This window comes from Caloenas nicobarica, chromosome 3 (genome assembly GCF_036013445.1).
Source record: "Caloenas nicobarica isolate bCalNic1 chromosome 3, bCalNic1.hap1, whole genome shotgun sequence".
Lineage (NCBI taxonomy): Eukaryota > Metazoa > Chordata > Aves > Columbiformes > Columbidae > Caloenas > Caloenas nicobarica.
In genome coordinates, this window is record NC_088247.1 from 101,368,064 (window position 1) to 101,389,532 (window position 21,469).

General features: G+C 37.0%; 1 protein-coding gene across 2 annotated transcripts in view; it reads right to left on the reverse strand.

Annotated features, from left to right (window-relative positions):
- EPRS1 (glutamyl-prolyl-tRNA synthetase 1) overlaps positions 1-21,469 on the reverse strand; it is a 42,329-nt gene that overhangs the window by 13,874 nt on the left and 6,986 nt on the right. Inside the window, exons 3-20 of one of the 2 annotated variants that reach the window (XM_065631232.1) lie at positions 19,932-20,031; positions 17,990-18,146; positions 16,620-16,759; positions 15,867-15,961; positions 14,452-14,578; positions 13,705-13,897; positions 13,160-13,331; positions 12,314-12,547; positions 10,524-10,608; positions 9,282-9,341; positions 6,846-6,956; positions 5,053-5,189; positions 3,989-4,196; positions 3,457-3,569; positions 2,730-2,847; positions 2,263-2,634; positions 1,141-1,371; positions 209-457 (exon numbers count right to left, since the gene is read on the reverse strand). In XM_065631232.1, the coding sequence (XP_065487304.1) occupies positions 209-457; positions 1,141-1,371; positions 2,263-2,634; positions 2,730-2,847; positions 3,457-3,569; positions 3,989-4,196; positions 5,053-5,189; positions 6,846-6,956; positions 9,282-9,341; positions 10,524-10,608; positions 12,314-12,547; positions 13,160-13,331; positions 13,705-13,897; positions 14,452-14,578; positions 15,867-15,961; positions 16,620-16,759; positions 17,990-18,146; positions 19,932-20,031 (2,902 nt within the window). The remainder of the gene's footprint in view (positions 1-208; positions 458-1,140; positions 1,372-2,262; positions 2,635-2,729; positions 2,848-3,456; positions 3,570-3,988; positions 4,197-5,052; positions 5,190-6,845; positions 6,957-9,281; positions 9,342-10,523; positions 10,609-12,313; positions 12,548-13,159; positions 13,332-13,704; positions 13,898-14,451; positions 14,579-15,866; positions 15,962-16,619; positions 16,760-17,989; positions 18,147-19,931; positions 20,032-21,469) is intronic. The other variant, XM_065631233.1, reaches the window with a different exon arrangement.

Sequence of the window (21,469 nt, forward strand, 5' to 3'; positions counted from 1 at the left end):
CATTTAGAATTTGTATCTCTGAGTCAATAAAGTATCCAGCATCAGAGTAGCCTTGTGGCATTATCAGGCCATCCAAGCTTAATGGCCGAGCCATGACCTGGACATAAGAGAGCTTAGTCCACTGTTTGATCATTACTTGGTGAAAGATGTCCCCCCAGTGGCAAAATGTGGTAAGAATTACAATTGCTTACTCTATTTACTATTATACCTTGGAAGCTTTCTCTGCTTTGAGTCTGCGTACCACTTCCCCTTGTTGAGCTACATTATCATAAAGTGCTTTGCCATCCACTAAGCTACCAGGTGCCAAGTTACTGCAGCATACAGAAGATGGAAGTGTAGTGGAAGGTATACAAGGAGGAGCTGAAGGTGGATTTCCAGGCTTGTACTCTTGACCTGTCTTTTGTTTATATTCTGCTTTCAGATTTAAAAGAATTTTCACAGCCTCATCTATTTGTTCCTGAAGCAAGAAAGGAAAACAGCAGTTGCAGATAATGACAGAAACACCAGAGATGCAACACAGTACTTAAGATAACACAACCTTTACTAGAACAGCACTAACAGAGCTGTTGTATTAAAACTTCTAGAGCTAACTTGTTAGTATAAGTTGTCATTACTGAGTTCTGTGGTAAAACGTCTTAGCAAGAATACCTACAACTTGCACATCAAAGGACTTAGTGAGGCAGCACATGTAAGGGCAGATTTCTGTGCCATGAAAGCTCCCCATTGAGGCGGCTGAGCTCCCTGCAGTTCCAGCAGTCCATGACTTTGTACACCGGAGAATGGCAGCAAATATTCAGACTCTGAATAAAGAACGGTTCCCTGGCCACTATCAAATTACTACCAAATTTATTATTGCTGTTCGAGCTTTCAAGTTATAGGCCTTTTTTCAATTTACTGCCTATATTCTGCTTCAATCATCTTGTATCACTAAAAAAAAACTTGTTTATTTTCCAGGTTTTCCATGCACTATCACAGAACTCATTAAATCAGTCATATCAGCTTAAGAGAATTTGGAAAAGCACTTCATGGAATTTGAAAGTACTTGCTTATATTTTGTTCCTCAAGTTTTACAAAACCTGTAGTTAGGTTTTAGCCTTAAATTGAAAATGTTCCACTCAGAAGTATTCGCTGTTATTACACCTTTGAAGCTTTCTCCGATTTAAGCTTGCGGACCATTTCGCCTTGTTCAGCTACTTTACTGTATAGAGCTTTGCTGTCTACTGGACTTAAGGATGGAAGAGTAGAAACAGGAGAAGACTGAGGAGGGACAAAGACCACAGGTGGGCTTCCAGGTTTGTACTCCTGGCCTGTCTGTTGTTTGTATTCTGCCTTCAGGGATAAAAGGACTTCCACAGCAGCACCTATCTCGTCCTGAAAGAGAAAGGAAGGGGCAGAGAGAGGAAGGAACAAAGACAGAGAGGCATAAGACTCTGAAGTGCACCTTAAATACTTCTATGAAAAGACTGGCACTTTACGTGCACCTATTCCATTTTCTTAATTATTCAGTAGAGTTGTTCAGACAATTTTTCTCTACTACTTTCCTGCTTTGAAAAAGTAATCTGTGTTAAGGAATATACAACTCTGTGAGTCCTAAATAGAATTATAACAGCAGTTTAGCTCTTCACATTTATTTAGATTTTATAGTGCCACCAAGACACTATTATGGACAGTACTTAACCAGCAGGCAAAGTGTGTTATTTCCCATCTTTTCTTGCTCTGCATTAGAAAGAACAGAAAGAAAACAGCTTCTAGTAGCTATGTTTTCTACGCTCAGCTCCAGACAGGAAGAGGTTTCAAAAATCTCTGTATTATTTGGATCTTTACTTTCTTTTTTCTTTTCTGTGTTTTGTTTTTGTTTTGTTTTGTTTTTAAGGTGTAAATAGCAACGAGTCAATCCTATGAAGTCACATAATTTGACCACATTTAGTTAAATAAATATATACATACTGCAGGACATCTCAACCTCAAGGACCAGAATTGGATGCTTAATCAACTCATGCTGTGGGGTGAATCCTGTCCACATTTCAGAGCAGCAGTCTAAGAAACAGAGGGATTTACCTGCATCTTTATGCATATTAACATAAACTTTGTCATACATGTCTAGTTAAAAGGTGAATAGTGGAAAATACAAGTCTTGACAGAACAGAGCCCAGTCCAAATGATGATCACCATGAAGACACGGAACTGTAAGCACCCATTCACCTCCACAGACAGAGGACAATGGGCTATGCAAACCCAAACAAAAAAATATTAAACAGCCACCTTAGGTGCTTTCTCAGCCTTCAGTTTTCGGACCACTTCTCCTTGCTCTGCTACTTTATCATATAGAGCTTTACTGTCCAGGGTACCAGAGGTCTCAGGCTTTGAAGACTGTTCAGTTACAGATGCTGGAGGATTTCCAGGCTTATACTCCTGGCCTATCTTCTCTTTGTATTCTGCCTTCAAGGCCAGCAACTGTTTCACAGCTTTATCAATATCTTCCTTTGCTGCCTTCTTAGCTTTCAAGTCACGAACTATATCACCCTGTGCAGACACTCGGTTGTACATGTCCAGGTGACCTTCAGACACAGTACAGGTTGGAGTAGAATTATCACCAACAAGTGGAGCAGATTTTCCTTTTACAGCTGAACTAGCCTAAAAAAAAAGCCAAGTATTCAGCATGATAATCTTGTACAGTAACAGATGTACAGTTATACATTTTATAGAACTTTTATAAAACACAAGTTTACCTCTTTCTTTGCAGTTTCAGCTTTGGTCTTCTCTTTTGACCCAGATGTTGGCATTTCCTTAGTGTGTCCATCAGGGATGTAAATCAAAATGCATGGAGCATCTTTACAGCTGTAAGGACTATAAAAGTATTTATAGAAAACACAACAATAAAGGAAATATGAGATAAACATGAAACATTTACTGAAACAAATGTTCTACTCTTTCTACAAGATGTTCTGGCACAACTGCAAGTTCATCTTTGTACACAACTGTAGTTACCCAAATTTACATAACTGGGGATCTGCATTGACTTGCAACATACAAGTTTTCTTTAATGTATTATGCTGAAATGCAGTGTAATTTAGTAACTTGGTAGCCTGCTAAAAACTGTTACAATTAAATAGTATGCACACACTATAATTGGGCAAATGCCTGGTTTATTCTGTAACGTTATTCCTTAATTTAGATATTTGGAATTAGAAGGAAACCATGATCTCTTTACTAAGTCCAAGTTAGCTGGGGTGCACCAGAAGTGCCATGTGCTTGCCTTAGATAGTCTTAAGAAGCAGGAATGTACAAGCTAAAAGTGATGCCAGTCCACAGAAATATTCCACAGAATGGTCATGGTAAAGGTGAAAATTTTTGCAGGCAACTTTACTCTTTCCAATACATGTGTGAAAACATTAAAATACAGCAAGCTAAAGAAAATTCTGTGAAGTCTGCTTAGACCATTCTCAGGCAGCTTACCTCACTGGCTCATATGGTTGATCACAAATAAAGAATCCTCTCCTCTGAAGTTGTATGATGTCCCCTTTTTTTAAATCCTTAAGGCAAGGATCACCTAACATCAGTTCTTCTTGCTGTAAGTGTTAACAGAAATCAGTCCAAATCTAACAGTGCATAACAAATAGTAAGAAATACAGTAGACCTGTTGATGGATAGTGGTGATTTTCTGATTGTGGAAGTGTTGAAACGTTAGTTAATTCCAGGGACAGCAGAACAAGTACTTGCACTAATATGCCATATCATAAGATTAAAACTCAAACTGTTGGTCACAGATGTTTGAAAGTCAGGTAATGCCTAAGAAAAAACATAAGTCAAATTTTAACTTTGTAATTATGAGAGGTTAAATGGAAACCAGGTATACCAGCATGATTTACTTGTTTGACAAATGAAATCTTAAGATTTTTTTAAAAAAAAGGTAACTAGAAATAGTGATGGCAAAAAAACCCAACAAAATTAAGGTTTGTAGAATAAAGGGGACAAGAAGATAACTTACCTTGCTGTTTCGGTTGATATATTGCTTGAAATCTTCATCTTTACCTAGAACTGGCTTAGTGATCAGATGCTCATAATTAACACAGACAGTTGGGATGAGTGGTGCACGTGGAGTTTCTGATAACCAAGTGATCTTAGTTGTTTTTTTGAAATCCTTATTCTCTAAGTTCAACTTGCCATCAATGGACACAATTTTTCCACTTGAATTTCTACAAGAAAACAGAAATTACCAGGAAAACTGAAACTATAAGAGTAAAGCCTAAGTGATTTGTTCTCAGTTTATACCGCACCCTATCAACAGATTCACTGAGAAACAAGTGATCAGAGTTCATTTTTGAAGTGTGGGAGACAGGCAGGAAAGAGTGTATTCATTCTTGTTGAAGTTCTCCTTTAATTTTGATTTGTTAAATATAAAGAGACAGTAAAGAACATGAGGAAAAAAATTCTTCTTATTTGCTTTATGTTCTCTATCCCAGCTCACCCCATTCTGCCACCATCTCAACACAACCATTTCAAACATAGTCTGATGACAACGATCTCCTTCCCCCACCTTAACAGTTTGGCAACTGAAGTTTTGATAGGTATAGTTTTTCAGTAGGCAAAAGTGGGTATTGGTTACAGTGTGAAAGCTGTTAAAATTCCAAGTGTTCTGTGGTCCTGGGTTGGTCTTTTGCTGTGGGTGGTGGCTGTTGTTTTTGTGGTGGTGTTTTGGTTTGGTTTTTGATTTGATGGGGTTTTTTTGGTTTGGTTTGGTTTTGTTGTTGTTTTGTTGTGATTTTGGGTTTTTTTGTTTTTGTTTTTGTGTCTGAAAATGCTGGTTCACAGTGGAAATACTACCACAGATATGTGAAGAAAACTGGATGAGAGGGACACGCAGTATCAGGACTGGTGATTTCCAATCCAAATCCACAGCAAAATAAATAAAAGTAAATATTTATAAACTGAATCACAGAACAGACATATATGGACAACCATGAATATTTTACTGTTTCAATCTACCTATTACAAAAATATTTTTAAAAAGGTGAATAGCAAATAAACATTTCCTCTCCCAGTATTAGTTACCTGTTTAATTTAGTGATGATAATATTGCCCCAATTTATGAACGTAACCACCTCTCCCTCTGTCAGGGTTTCTGCATCTGCACCCTCAATCAGGACTCTGGAGCCATACCACACAGGTTTCAACCCGACATCGGCATTCTGTGAATAATGATTTTTATTTTAAAGGAGGCACTGTTACTTACACAACCTGATTAAATTCAATGCAGCGCCAAAACACTGCTTTACTTATCACAGAAGACATAGAAGAGAGAAGACATACAATAACAGTAACACAAAGTTACAGTATTCTTCCACAAGTCTCTCAGGTTTCTAGTTCACAAGTGTTGCATGTGTTTCTCTGACAGTAGACTAAAAAAATCCTATCTCCTACCGAATACTAGCTCCAACACAACTGATAGAATACCCTGTTTCTTTAAGGTCCATACATCTTTAAGATCTTACAGATAAAAACTAAGTAAGTTTTTCTCAAGTTTCCATTTTTATATGCAAATTCCCTTCAAAAATAGTTTCATAAATCTAATTTTTGCTTTTTAATATAGCTAATACAGAAACAAATATGGAACATCTCTCAGCTGCATAGATGTTTAAAGATAGGCATTGGAAATACATGCTTATCACACTAAAAATACTCAGCTTTAAAGCACCTCAACAATGGAGATAAACCTTAAAAAAAAAAGAAAAAGGCAGAGAGCTAGGAGTTCTGACTTTTTCAACTAATCCGGAGTTTTGAGATTTGTTTCTTCTAGTCAGTACTTACTCCATTATATACTGGAGGAAGTTTTTTTTATATGGAAGTTATTTTTAATGTGAATGTTTTAATATGCTGGCTTGCATCTGACCAAACTTCAGACTTTTTGACTCTTGTAGAGCCACAATTCTCACTTGCATCTGCTCAAAACCTGTTTCCTTGTTTATCTGCCACAGGGAAAAAGGCAAACTAGATGTCCACCTCGCACTTAGAAGAAATAGCAACAGGAACACTCAGAGCAACAAAATAAAAACAAAAAAATTAAGCAAAACCTCAACAATATTCACTTGTTTATAAGTGTGATATCTAGAGGATGCTTTTAATGAGGCTTATGTACCATTTGAGATGCCACACTCAAAGGAAAGCATCTTTCCTAATTGTAGTGCCAAAAAAGAATTGTGTCAGTAACATCCCCCCCTTCTTCAGGCATATTATTTTGTTCACTACATACTAAGACTATCAAATTAACAAGGTCTTAACTTTTGATAATAACTGTTTGCTATCCAAATTTGAAACTCGTATTAAAAAAATCCAGAGATTGGTAGAATTAACATGTTAATTTTCTTCTTCTCTACATATATATTCTTCTCTACATAAGTCTAATTCTATAAACTACTTTTTAAAAGTCTCCTGCATTCGGTACTTTTATGAATAAGCAGTATCTACTGTATTATAGCCATAAAGCTTGAATAACATTTTATAATTAAACTTCTCTGTGAAAGTTAGTATCAAACAATAATATAAGCTGTCTGAGCATCACTCCATACTTGTAATATCTCGCTTCTTCTGAAAACTCCCAGAGAGCCCTTGCACTGTCTATACGCACTCTATATATGTACAGAAGCAGTTTCCCACATCAGCTTAACGCAACACATTCAGTAGTTGCCCACTTTTTGACAATTCTGTGAAAAAAATACACCTTGGTTTTATCTCATGCTGTCTGAGCAAGTTAAAAGCAGGACTCTCCTTGCTGACTGTTCCAAGCCAAGGTACTTCCAGCCTGACTGATCTGCAATACAAGAATATTAAGAGAGTAAAGGGAGAACCTTTGGATGTTTAGCCACTTCTTTCATTTCCTCTTGAGCTTCAGGAATATTTACTGGGACCACTGCATCTTTCAGTAAAGCAGTGTACCGAGGTGCTACTGGGTCTATAACCTACGAAAACAAATGAGGGGGATCATGACTATAAGACACCGACAGAGAAATAAGATTTTGTATAAAGCAACGACCACCAAAAAGGAACTGGTATTCTTTATGTTACTGCATTTTTATGTTTGCTTTAATGTTACTTTAATGTAAATCTATAGAAGAGAATAGTAAGAAAACAGTGGTAATACTCCACAATTTCCCATCTTTACTGAAATATTTTGAGTAAAAACTATAGATTGGGTCCTACCAACACCAGAAGCAACCAAAATTATGAGCTAATGCCTCATAGCAAAGACAACAAAATGTACTTTATTAATAGTTTTACTATGCACATCAGCTATTATACCTGGACAACTTTATCTCTAGGTAGTTGAATTTAAAGCAATAATTTAGCAGTGCAGTTCATTCCTTTTCCAGCACCACAAGATCTGATCCCATACTCATTTTCAGGTCAGTACTCCAGCAGAATCAGGGACAGACCTGGCTACAGAGGAAGTATCAATTAAGTCTGCGCTTTTAATACAGACGCATTAGATACTATAATAAGGCAATAGCATAATATTGACTTCATCAGAATTTCTGCAACATGAGTTTGGCAAGAAAAAGATACCACTAAAATATATTCCTATGCCTTTATTGTCCATTTTCAAACTCAACTGATGTAGTTTTTCACAGCATTTTTGATACCTGAAATACTGGTTTGACAAACTGTTCAGAAGTGCTTAAAAACATAATTCAAGCAAAACAGATATCTAGGTCCAAAAGGAGTATCAGAGATCTACCAGTTTAACTGGAAACTAACACAAAGGAAAACACCTGCTTTTGTTAATATGAAGTGACTTTTCTTCTGAGTTTACTCCTGCTCAAGTGAAAAACTACATGGCAATTCTAGAAAAAAATATTTACATTCTAATTGTTTGACATTAGCAAGTAAGGTGATACTATGACATACTTTTAAGAAGTCACACATTCGCAAGTTCATAATCACTGAAGTCAGACTCCTAAACATTAGACACACACTTTAAAAAAGGACTTGTGTGTTTATCTCGAAATACAGGTATGTGTTTTTATATCATGATTTTGATAACTGACTGAATTTTACAATGTCATTACCAAGCTCTTTATTTTACTTCTTCAAACCCCCAAGCCTTCCTCAGATGACAGACGTTAAAAAGTCAGTAGCATAATTATAGGATAATATATAAAATAAGAGCTCTCACACATGCAACTGGTTTTGCCCATATTGCAGATTGCAAACTATCTGCACAGATACATGTAAATAAAATTAGCTAATAAATATGGTGCTGTCCAAGGAGTTGAGCCAGAGGTCTAAGAAATTCAGTTGAAAAGCCGATTAAAAAAATGAGCCCTGGCAGTCCATTGTGGATTTTTGCCTAATATCCAATTCTTAGTCCTATTTATGCAGCAACAGAAAGAACCAATTCGTAAACCTTTGTGTATGTAGCAGACCAAATGCAAAATACATGAAGAAATACAAGACACATGCCAGACAAGCAAAAACTACTTAAATGAACAGATCTGGGTACTATCTAAGCAAAACCAAGCAGGAATCCCAATGCAAAATAACAGGTGTTTCCACAATCACACAAAATATGCAATCAGCATTATAACAATTCGCCTTATTATAGTGTCCAAGCATCCGCTGCCAGAAAGCAACTAGCCATGTCAAGATGCAATATTCCTTCTTTGGCATTCGGTCAGAAACATCAGCAGTGCCAGCTTTACCTAGGCAGCACACCCAGCGCATTAGTCTTTAGCCACAGAAAGAAGTGGCCATCGTGAATCAAATTGAATAAGATTTGTGTTTATGTTAACAAATAAGCCAAACCAAAAATGGGCAGCCTTTTAAAACTAGGAATAATGCATTTTCAGTGGGTTTGTAGAGCTCCTGTTATATAAGCAAATGTGACTGTGCTATGAAGCTGCAAAATGATAGCTTATGCTATATATGCTTACAGCACTGTAAGCTATATGCTAAGGTAAAAAGCATTAAGTAATACCTTCTTACAGATAGCTCGCAGCTTGAAAGCAGAAAAATGAAATGCAGTTTTCATATCAGTTTTACAGCAAATATCATTAACGTTCCCCATACTACTAAGTAAGGCAAGGTATTGGTATAAGAGAATTAATAGGATTAGTGCTAGTTCGGGTTAGAAAGGGGGGACATTCCATTTTCCTGAAAGTGTGCCAAATGATGCAACATATTGCGACTGCTACTTGTTGTGAGAAGCACTCCAGTGAATGCTGGATTCTCTACATATCCCAGAAAGAGAACATCGGGAGTAGCATCAAATTCAAGTAAGCACATACCTTTTTGTTAAAGGACCAAATTTTATCCCACTCCATATTCACGACAGATCGAGAGGAGCCCTGGAAAAAACAAACAAACAAACCCCACATTAATAGAAATATTCTAGCTATTAAACCCATTTAAAAAAGACCACAAACCCTCTACCGTTGGCATTCATCAAAACAGTTTAGAAAAGCACCTTGAGCTTGTAAAATGGCTTGCATGGTGTTGTGTGTCATTGTGTGGTGCATGTTGATGCATATTGTTGCGTGTTACATGGTGTTGTGTGTTGCATGTTGCGTGTTCCTGCGTGTTGCATATTGTTGCGTGTTTTGTGTTCTTGCGTGTTAATGTGTCGTTGCGTGTTCTTGCGTGTTGATGTGTCGTTGCATGTCATTGTGTGTTGCAAGTTGTTGCGCATTCTTGAGTACTGAAGCTTGTTGTGTGTTTTTCAATGTTGAGTGATCTTGAGTGTTGCGTGCTGCTGCATATTGTTGTGTGTTGCGTGTTCTTGTGTGCTGGTGTGTGTTGCGTGTTGCTGTATGTCGTTGTGTGTTGTTGCGTGTTGCGTGTTCTTGTGGGTTGTGTGTTGTTGTATGTTGTTGTGTGTTCTTGCATGTTGTTTGTGGTTGCATGCTGCGTGTTGTTGCCTGTCATTGTGTGTTCTTGCATGTTGTTCCATGTTCCTGTGTGGTTTTGCGTGTTGTTGCCTGTCGTTGCATCTGGTTGCATGCTGCGTGTTGTTGCCTGTCATTGCGTGTTCTTGCATGTTGTTCCGTGTTCCTGCATGTTTTTGTGTGTAGTTGCGTGTAGTTGCGTGGTTTTACGTGGCATGTGGTTTTACATGTAGTTGCGTGTAGTTGGCTGTTGCGTGCTCTTGCATGTTGCGTGTTGTTGCCTGTCATTGCGTGTTGCGTGCTCTTGCATGTTGCGTGTTGTTGCCTGTCATTGCGTGTTGCGTGTTCCTGCGTGTTGTTGCCTGTCATTGCGTGTTGTGTGTTCCTGCGTGTTGGGTGTTCTTGCGTGTTGTTGCCTGTCATTGTGTGTTGTGTGTTCCTGCGTGTTGTTGCCTGTCATTGCATGTTGTTGCATGTTGTTGGGTGTTGAGTGTTCTTGCGTGTTGTTGGGTGTTGAGTGTTCTTGCGTGTTGTTGCGTGTCATTGCGTGTTGCTGTGTGTTGCTGCGTGTCGCACTTTAACTGAAACTTCACAAAAACTTGTCCTTACCCCGTGAGAGCCAAAGAATCAGGCGAGAACACCTACCTGAGCAGCAATAAACTGTTTTAGCCCTTCAACCGTCATGCCTCTTCTTAGGACACCACGCACAGTGGGAAATCTTGGGTCATCCCTGTTAGGAAAAGAATGTTTCATCACTATCACATGCTAGATTCTATCTATTACAGAATCACAGAACATTAGGGATTGGAAGGGACCTCAAAAGATCATCTAGTCCAATCCCCCTGCCGGAGCAGGAACACCCAGATGAGGTTACACAGGAAGGCGTCCAGGCGGGTTTTGAATGTCTCCAGAGAAGGAGACTCCACAACCTCCCTGGGCAGCCTGTTCCAGTGCTCTGGCACCCTCACTGAGAAGAAGCTTCTTCTCAAATTTAAGTTTGAATTTATTAGACTGATCAAAAACTTTACTAATACTGCCACACAGGAAAGGTTAACCTTCAGTGGACTTCGCTTGTGGGAATTAAGAGCTAGATGAGAAGACCAAACTGAAAAGACTGAGCTCTTATTCATACAAAATGTATGGTGCAGATTTTCTTCTGTTTCACCCCAGGGAGAGAAGCAATCCCTCAGTGACGTGGTTCTTCTCCTCTATCTATTCAACCTTAAGTGTCTCAAAAATGGGCAAGGCAAAAGTTATGTCCCTATCACATTACTTCCTTTTCAATAGCACCTGACAAATGGAACCTGAAACAATAGGTCATGATCCCTTCTTGCTCAAGAGAAACCAGAAAAAGATGAGTAACAACGACAATGTTATCTCTCAATTACATATGTGATAGAATTCTGTGATTTTGTTCTCTTAAGAATAAAAGAAATAAACAGACCTAATCTGAAATGTAAAGTATGTGTTGGTGGGAATGAGTCAAACCTTGCTGAGGCCCTAACAGGGAGGCTTGGGGAGGGAGAGGTCATCAAAAGACCAGCTACGTCTCTAGAAAAAAAAAAAAATTTTAAAAAATCATTACTATCATTTTCGCTCTAGCAGAGTGGCTCCATGCATAAGCTAGGAATACAAGCTTCCAACACAACTGAAAAATAAAACCAACAAATAAAGCACATTTGGCACACCTTAGTAAGACAACCAGGCAGCCTAGGAACTTGTGTAAAATGACACTCTCTTAGGCTGAGCACAGAATAACTAAAACCAGCCCAGGAAAAACACTACAAGCAGTTGTCTGGCTTGGCATTATCCATGGATTTCTTCAGACTCCTATACTATGAAGAGAGAACTTCAGACTGTGTGCTCCCACAGCTAGCCCAGTGTGGGAATGAAAAAAGGAGCCTCTCTAGACTCCAAATTTCTTGCAGAATTGTAAACCCACAGCTCACCCCCTTTCTAGGAAAATACTTTGGCTACTAGGCCACCGAGCACGATCTGCAGAAATCCAGTTACCATGAAAAAAGGAAGAGAAAGAATGGGGGAAGGGTAGGTGGGAGGGAAGTAGGATGGATTTGAATAGATGGATAGGACCAGAAGTTCTTCAATTCAGGCCCCCTTCTGGCATTGCTCAGGAATGTCTCTGATGACTCGGAGTGGAAAATGTGTAAGTAGCATCAGTAGCAAAAGCCAAAGTCCAAAAATAAGCTACCTCCTGTTTACTACAGGATACGAACATGTACGTACACAGTTACTGTAGAGTAGTAAACAGACATATGGTGCATGCAGAAGCCAGTGTAATTAATCTATGTTCTTAAATAGTGTTTAGATATTCATTCATGCTGCTTTGATGTCAAACTGCTGTCCAAAACAGAGAATGTATGCATCAGTCATGAGTATCTAAAGGAACAATGCTGAACTACAACCACATAACATACCATCCATCCACAAGCCCTTCGTTGACAAACCACGTAAGCTTTCTCTTGGAGAGCACAGTGTTGTTGAGGTTTAGCCTGCTGTACTCCCATATATATGGTTTCCTAATGCCCAGTGCCTCAATGATCCAGTAGAATTGTTCGTCTCTGTCATGGTATTCAGTTGTTCTCAACGCATGGGTGACACCTTCAATACTGTCAACAATGGGGCAGGCAAAGTCATATGTGGGATAAACCCTGAGGAAAAAAAAGCTTCAATTAGCAAGGCAGAAGAACAAAACGCTGTCCTCCCATGTAAATATTTAAACCAAGCATAATTCATATTTATATATTACATATATCCTGAAAACTTTCAGGTCAAGACTAAAATAGCACATACGCAATAAATTCTCCATAAAAAGATCCAGAGGGCAATACACATTTAAAACAAAGAAAGCCTCCAATAAATTAATTGATCATAGTCTTCATATTCAAAACCAAAAAAAAAAAAAAACCAAAACCTACACTGCTACTGCACTTCTCAAACACATAAAATGCTGACTTATAGGGGTTGTTTTCCCTAAATGCTAAAGACAATTATTAGTTGATTGAATAATGTGCAAAGCTTTCATGCTTAAAAACAAACCTCTACCCATAGTCATAGCTTTACTACTATACACGTGTTAAATCAATGGTTTCAAAAAGGGAGTTGTATAGCTGGAAACAGAGGTTTCAAATAAGCACTGAAGTGTAGCCTTGAACAATTGGGTAAGCTTACTTCAATGCACAATGTAGTAATTTTACTAAGGAACGGTAAACACCCTGAAAAGTGCAAAAATCACAGGTCACAAATGGAGGAAGTGGACATACTTGTAGGTACTTCCAGTACGTGGGTGAGGCTGGTTTTTACAACGATAAAGAGTTGGATCCCTCATACATCCATTGTTACTACTCATATCTATTTTTGCTCGTAGACAACAAGTTTGTCCATATTCTGTTCCCTTTTTCATTTCTTCCCACATTTGTAGATTCTTATTAACACCTAAGAACAATAAAAATAATTTTCCATGGTATTATGAAGTTGATACAAAACCATGTTTTATTACTGCAGTAACAAAAAGCAACATCACCCCCTCTCTTTAGGTACTGAAATTCATTTTCACACATTTTATATTTTGAATTTTATAGAAGTGGTAATGAATAGTGATGAATTCATACATACGCAAGTTTCCTTCACTTGTCTAAACGTATGCTTATTCCAGCCTTCTAAAACAAATCATTAAACACTCCCAAGTTCCTAAAAAGACCTTAGAGATATGCAATCATTTATCTCATGCATCTTTGTTAATAAAAATCAAATTTTTATGCTGAATTAAAAAGATACGGAAGCGAGACAGAAGCTTAAAATATCTTACAGTTATTTCTGTGTTTAGATTCGATTCTTTGCTCACGCTCTGCTTTCATTTGTTCGGCAGGAGTGTCATCCACATACGCCTTCCCTTCTTGAATAAGCTTCTCAGCATATTTCATTATTGTTTCAAAGTGATCTGAGGTATATGTAAACTGGTCTGGTTTGATGTGCAGCATTGCCACATCTTCAAGAATAACCTGCAAAGTGTTAAAACGTATGCTGTAATATTCAGGAAAGTTAGTTTTCTTAAACCTCTATCCTCTTCCTGCCAGATGTGGTGCTCTTAATGCTTTATTGTCCAGGAAGGATAAGCCATAAGAATAATATGATATGCATGAAAGAAAGGAGAGGCAGGCACTTATCATTAATTCACAGCCTATAATTATATGAGATCAGACTTAGACAACTTGAAGAAAGAGGCAGGACAAGAAAAAGAGATGAGAGCTGAAACAAATTACTTGTAACGGACTAAGGCGTATTTATACAATGAAACCAAGAGCATAATGCAAGAGTTGCATACCTACATACCGTAAAATAAACATGGGAAAAAGGGAAGAAATAAACTACCAATAAAAGGGCTTTAAGCTTTTTAAGGTTAAGATGATGGAAATATCTTCCAAGCATCAGACTTACATACAATACTGGTACCATAAAAATCTAGTGAAAAAAAAGTGTGCAAGAGCAGATCTGCATGGCATTTACCTTTAAATTAGCTATACAGTGAATGGATTTCCCTGTTCTCTTATCATACCTTTTCAAAGTCTTCTTTCTCTTTTTCTGGATTTGTGTCATCAAATCTCATAATAAGTTTTCCTTTAAAGTTAACTTGGTAGTGCTGATTTAGCAGCGCAGCTTTGGCATGACCAATATGCAGATATCTGAAAGGGAAATTAGAAATAAATATATACATCAGCACTAGTTCAGTTAGACTCTTTTTTTTTGTGAGAGAAGGAGAAAGAATGGAAAGCAACACCTAAGTCTAACAAAAAATATCTAGCCCAAGATATCTGGTGAAATAGTGTACGTTTATAAAAGTAAATTATGGGGTTTTTACCACAAATTTAGTAGTTAACTGATAAAAATACCTAAATCTGTAAATTAGAGTGTCACCATAGATATAAATATAGGACTGCAATTTACAGACTAACTTAAACCAACTGTTGATGATACTCAGTAGTTGCTACCAGATAATCTTAACCTACCACATCCCGAAGAGTGCAATTTTCCGAAATGGTGGTTGCTGTGTATTTTTAACATAAGCAAAGAAGCTACTGTCAATTTAAACTAAATATATAAGTCCAAATGTACAAAATTAAAATCACTTAAAAAAATTAAAACACTATTTTTTAGAGACACATTTTAAGTAAAACACCAAAATTGAGACATTAAGAGCTACTAAAGTAATGTGAGAACAATATGTGCTATACACATACATGCACATAATACATAACTCATATATGTAAACAACGGTTTATACTGGACTAACAGATTAAGAACACTACTACAGAAGTCATATGATGCTGAACAGACAGTTTAATGAAGAAATGCAATCATGGAAATTTTACAGCTCATCAGGCAATTCTAAAAAGAAATGGAAAATTGAAAGCTGGCTGAAAATTGTATTTATGAAACTGGCTCATCACATCTTCACTCTGTGGTCTTTAAGGAGTTTGTATTTTGGGACTACACACAGTCTGGACTCTGGGGACAAAGGCCTCCATTGCGCATTTGGTTTCAAGCTTCCTGAAGCGAACCTACTCTATACACCTTTCCTTTCTCAAATCTAAGCTTCCTTGAGAAGCGCCGAGAGTCCTTTCACTCAACTCATTAAGACCGTATTTACACATCATAGCTCCTGTCAATGCACACCCCTCCATCATCCATGCAAATGCCATCCCTTCTGCTTCTCCTCATCCCCTGCTGAGCAGCACTGTTTCACCTGCTGGCAACTAATCTCCCTGTTCCAAGTTCAGGGAACACTGCAATGAGGTATAGACAAGAAGTAAACATAAAACCATAACACAGATGTGGACAAAGCTTTAAATACTCATCTGGATTAAAAGTCTTGTCTGATGAGCTGATTAACACCTTCACCAAAAGCACACGTTGGGTTTTTTTTGAAAGAAAAAGCACAAATAGAACCTTCTCAAAGAATATGTTTCTTACCCACTTGCTTCAGGAGGAAATCTTACAATGACCTTTCCCATCTCTGCACCAGGAAGTTCAACAAACTTCCCAACATCTGCTTTCTTTTCTGTTGCCTTAAAAATTAACAGAGACATAATTACAGACCATATTAGCTGTAAATCAGATATGAAACTCTAGATAATAGCTTCTGCACCAATGTCTTCTTTCAATCCAGACAAGAAAAAGCTGCTGCATTGAACCACAGATTTATCTCTTCACAACTTTCATGTTATTCCTAGTACACCAAAATAAGTTTAATTCTGGAGTTTTCAGTTATATGGTCTTCAAATTTGATTCAGGACTGAAAAGTCGCACCAAGTGGTTTAATTTATTCCATAGAATAAAACCGTTGCTAGACAAGTTTTTATATCTTAGTGTTCTTAACCTGAATGTGATTAACAAGTTCAAACAATCGAAGACTGAAATCTTTGCAGGTCTATCATGAGCTCAAAATCCTCTTAGAAAAAGCAAACAATATACCTAAAGAGCAGTGCTGATTAAGAGGGGCCATTTTCACATGATTACATTTAAGTACGGGACTACACCGCTCATGCCTGTTTAAACATGAAAGTGACAGCTTTATCTTTAAATAAGAGTTTTCAAAAATGGAATTTACTGTACAACTGATTCCATTTAATTTAATTCCTTTTAATTCTCTAACTTAAAAAAAAATCTTATACTGTATTCACACAAACAAAACTACTCTCTCCAGAGGATCTGAGCATATCTTACCATTTTAACCTTTGGTGTACCAGAAGCCCACTTGGCTCCCACTGACTGAAAAGCAGGCTGTACCTCAAGAAAGCCAAACCATCGCTTTGCATGGACAGGAGCTTTGTTTTGCTGTAATTGCTCTTGCCATATGTTGTTATCTGTTAGAAAACAAATAATTTTTCAAGCTATTAGATTATAAAAATTAAATTATTAGCAACAGCAATTTTTAGGACAAAAAAACCCCCTATTATTTAAAAAATCTACTTATGCTCTCTTCTGAAAAGGCATTTAGTCATGGGGATACAAGTTCTTCTAAGTCAAATGAAATATAAAAACTCCCTCCATACCCAAAACATACTGCATTCTTTCTTGGAGTCATGAAAGGAGAATGTGGGGTGGGACTGAAGAACATACATTTTTCTTTTTATCACCCACTTCATAATTAATATCAACTTTTTTTTTTTTTTTCAAGACAGAAATATAGGATATCCCTCTAGTGTGTCTACATTCGATGTTTTCTAAGCTTCATCAGAAGTGAAGCATGTATCAGTACTACCCTTTATTTTGGAGGGGCTGTAATCCCACAGTCTAATTTTCAAGGCATGCAGCTTCACTAAAAATATTCTGATGGGGAAAGGAGGGGAAAAAAAACAAAAAAACAAACAAAACAAACAAAACCCCCAAACAAACAAAAAAATCAAAGCGGTACAGTCCCTTCAGACTTCTCAGAAGAGCAGCAACTTTGAAAAAATAACAGAAGATGTTAGCTAGTAATCTTGAATATGCAGTTTACTTTCAAGAGAAGTTTGGTTATATTGAATGGTAGACTACCAGCTACCAATTTTAGACATATATCTAAGAGAATATTAAAACAAAACCCATAAAAACAGATCATCAAAGCTTCGTTTAACCTCTGAAGGGTATTTCACACAGTAACATACACCTCTTTCAATAATTCAAACTAAACACCAAAGAAATTTCCTCTACTAAGATAATGTCATGGAAAGGTCGGTGTATGCAATTTTACCCTGTATTACAAAATAATTTAAATATTTAATCCAAAATTTTGAGCCACAGAAAATTTTCATATTTAAGCAGTAGGTAACAAAAAGACACTCTTGCAGTTAACACATAAGTAGCTAAAAAAATTTCCATCTATAATTACAGCCTATAAATTTCCAAATATAACAACCATTTAAGAAAAAAAAGAGTTTCTTAAGCTATACTATTCCCATCACTAGCAATGCACAGGTCAAAGCAATATGCACAATAGTATATAGTCTGGCATACAGCTAAGAGTTGCCACTAGCATCCACAAAAAAGGAAATTTGAAGACTCCTGGTATACACAGATTTCAAGCCAATGAAAGCAAGAACATACACTGATACCTTTTAGCACAGCCCAGACACACAAGTCTGCGAGACTCAGCGAGTTTCCAACCAAGTAGGTCCTCAGAGACAGACAGTGATTGAGCTCTTGGACTGCTGAAATAAACTGGCTGGTAGTAGATAACTTTGTAGCGCTGAACTCCAGCCAATGGTCAATCTAGTTTCAAGGGGTAAAAGGCAAAGTTACTAAGAAGAAAGACGCTTGGTAAAAAATGAAGTAGTATACAATCCATTTAACAGCTGGACAGAAAATATTAACTGGAATATTAGCATTAAATATATTGGACAATAAATAGTAATTTATACTTAAATAACATTTAAAACAAAATATACTGAAACATTCACCCAGAACTATACTGAATTATTAAAATAATTTCTTCCTTCAGGATGTATTCAAACTGCTGAAAACATCAACTTACTGAAGCTATTCTCATTGGTAAAAAAATAATCAGCAGTTCTTAGGTACTTATTTATCACATATAGTACATAATAATCGTCATTGTCCTTGAACTATTTAGATTCAGGTGACTTTTGTGACCTATTTGATCTTCCCGGTACTGCTACTAAGTATACCATTTTCTCCTCAGTCTCTATCTTCTCTGTCTCATCTCCTTTTAGATTTGAAGAAATCAAATCCCTCCCCCACCTCATTTCCCTCCCCCTTCTGCAAAAGTCTTATCCCATAAAAGTAAATATATCTCAGCACATAAACAAAAACAAGCAAACAAAAACCAAACCAAAACAAAAAAAAATCAGGCCCTTGGTTAATAGTGTAGCCCTGTCTATAAATGGAATCCCTCAATTGTGTAAGAGACTGTCTCTTCTAGTCCTCTGTTCCTATTTCATGTGCAAGTGTTCAGTAAACTGCACCAGGAATCCTTCCAATATTCAAGCCAACGTGGCAGGCACAGATGTAATTACACCACCACAGAATTCAGTTCAGCCATTTGCAGTTATGCTCCTAAATATTTGCACCACAAATGCAGCTGTCACTGCACTTCTCAAAGTACAATGTTATTTTTGAAAGATGCAGAAGCGGAAAGAAGTATTTTATCAGAAATGTCAGTCTTGAAAGTGTGCTTGCAGAGGTCTGGGGGCTTAACTTAAAACCAAGGTTTTGGTCAGAAAGCTTAAGTAGCCACAAGATAACCTACAACTTTTTAAATGCCTTACATGCAATATACTAAGACAACACTTTCCTTGAGATCAGTTGTAAGGGCTGAAGAGAGATTACTACTAGCTTCAAGTAGTTGTAGAAAAGACGTGACTTTCAGTCCCTTCCCAAATTTCAGAGGAAATAAATTTCAATTTATTTTTTAGTTTCAGCTACCAACTTAAAATTCAGCATATGATTATTCTGAGATGGACTTGGGAAGAATTCCCTCTCATTTCATATCATATCCACAGTTCCTAGTAACTTTTTGAAAGCTGTGTAAGTGAGGAAGACCAAAAATGTTCCCTCTTTGGCACAAAAATTGTGGTGCCATTAGGGAAGCATTAGAGAATACAGGATTTTGCATGAGGAAACAGTCCATCTATGCGGGGATGTCTGGCCCTTCGATGTCATACAGTGTTTCTAGTGTTATACTGAAGTGTTACAAGGTAGCAAATGATGGAAACAGAGCTGAGGAAAGTGAAAATATCACCTTCCAATCTGAATTGTCTTATACTAGTGAACTGTCAGGTTAGGAGGTGCTGTTGCAGGGGTGGGAAAAGGCAACCCTTTCAATGCTCACATTTATGACACTTCTTTGGAAAAAGGAGCAAGCTTAAGACAACAAAACCCTCTCAGCATCCCACACAGTTGGAATCTCGGTCTCACACTAAAATGCAGAAGGACAGAAGTTCCTAAACCCAAACAAACATTTAAAAAAAAAAATTGATCACAAGCCAAAACAAAGGAGAAAAAGGAAAAAAAAAGAAAGTAATGATTCCTTCTCACCTCAGTGTGTTCCAACAGATTCGAACCATACAACCCTGCAGAACCAGCAACTCTAGCGAGATAACGAGCTATTGAATTCACATCGGTAAACGAAACATGCCTAAAAAAAGAAAGAGGCATAATAAAGGTATGTTAAATTACTACCTCCAGTTCAATTTTAATTGTACACACATAGCTGAAACCTGTGTAAAGCTAACACAAAATAATTTCTGGGTGAACTAACAGGTACCAGGTCACCAGAATTAGGAAAAAAAAAAATCTAGCAAAATAATACAGCAGTCCTTGCTTTTGTATCACCAGATGGAACAAGAAGCTTCTAAATGTGAAACAACTTTGTTTAGCTAGACAGAACTGATTAAAATAAAACTCTGATTATTCTTTCAAAGAATAAAACTCTCCTTCCATATCTGACAGAATGCATAAGTATAACTTGAGCTACATATTTTCCAGAATATAAGGAGCTAAATCAGCATTTGTTTTCTCTTATTTTCATATAAAAAGGATGACTTTGAGAGATTCTACAGAGGAATGAAGAGGTCTCAACGATGGTTTTAAGGGCATCAGAGGAGAAAAACCTGTTCATTTGTTACTCAGTTTTACTCAATTCACACTTCACACAGCCTTGTTGAACAGGCTGCCTGTATTTCTGGTTTTCACTCAGTCTTCTCCAGATAAAAGACTAATTTGATTTTTTTTTTCCCCATTCTGCTGTTAAAAATTCTCAATAGATCTGGAGGTGAAAGGCTCTCCAAAGAGCATACTTCTTTCTGTGTTTTGATTTCCCTTTTTCACCTTACATACAGTATTACAAAAAGCTGCATACTGTCGAAATCTAGCTTCAAATTCATCTAAAATAAATGTGAACATTTCCATTAATATTTACTAAAGAGTTTTGGAAGAAAGATGCATCACAACCCTCAGTTCTTCAGATAATACTCATCTTCACAGTCACACATAGGTATAGATTATAAATTAGAGCTCAAATTGCTTCTAAACAAGTATTGAGATCAACAAAGAGTTCCTGTAAGTGTTCTGCTCCACTTGGTTTAATGGATTGAATGCTACACTTCAATTTGTCCAAACAAGGTTCTATTTCTGTTCTGTCCTGTCACTGTTCTGTACTGCCTGTTACACCTACTGTGTCCTTTATAAAATTAAAAGATTTTTGATAGACATCAAAAAGTCTTGCAAAAATGAATGAAAGTTCTGGAAAAGGTACAGCAGACTTCTTGGTATATTAACAATTATAATGAGTTCCATTTTTAGTACAAATAGATCAGCCAGTCTCATTAGGTTAACTGCACTAAACTTAAGCAACACATTTCATATGAATTTTTTTTTTGTTTCTAGGATCCAGCATACAGAAGATCCTCCGATTATGACTCAGAACAAAAGCCACAATGGGAGGGTTATCATACACAAAGTATGTCTTATTATAATTTCACACTGCTACCAGATTTTAATGATTTCTTTTTTCAAACTGAGAAAAACAAAACATTTCTAAAGTATTTGCATCTACAGAAATCTGTAAAATGTGT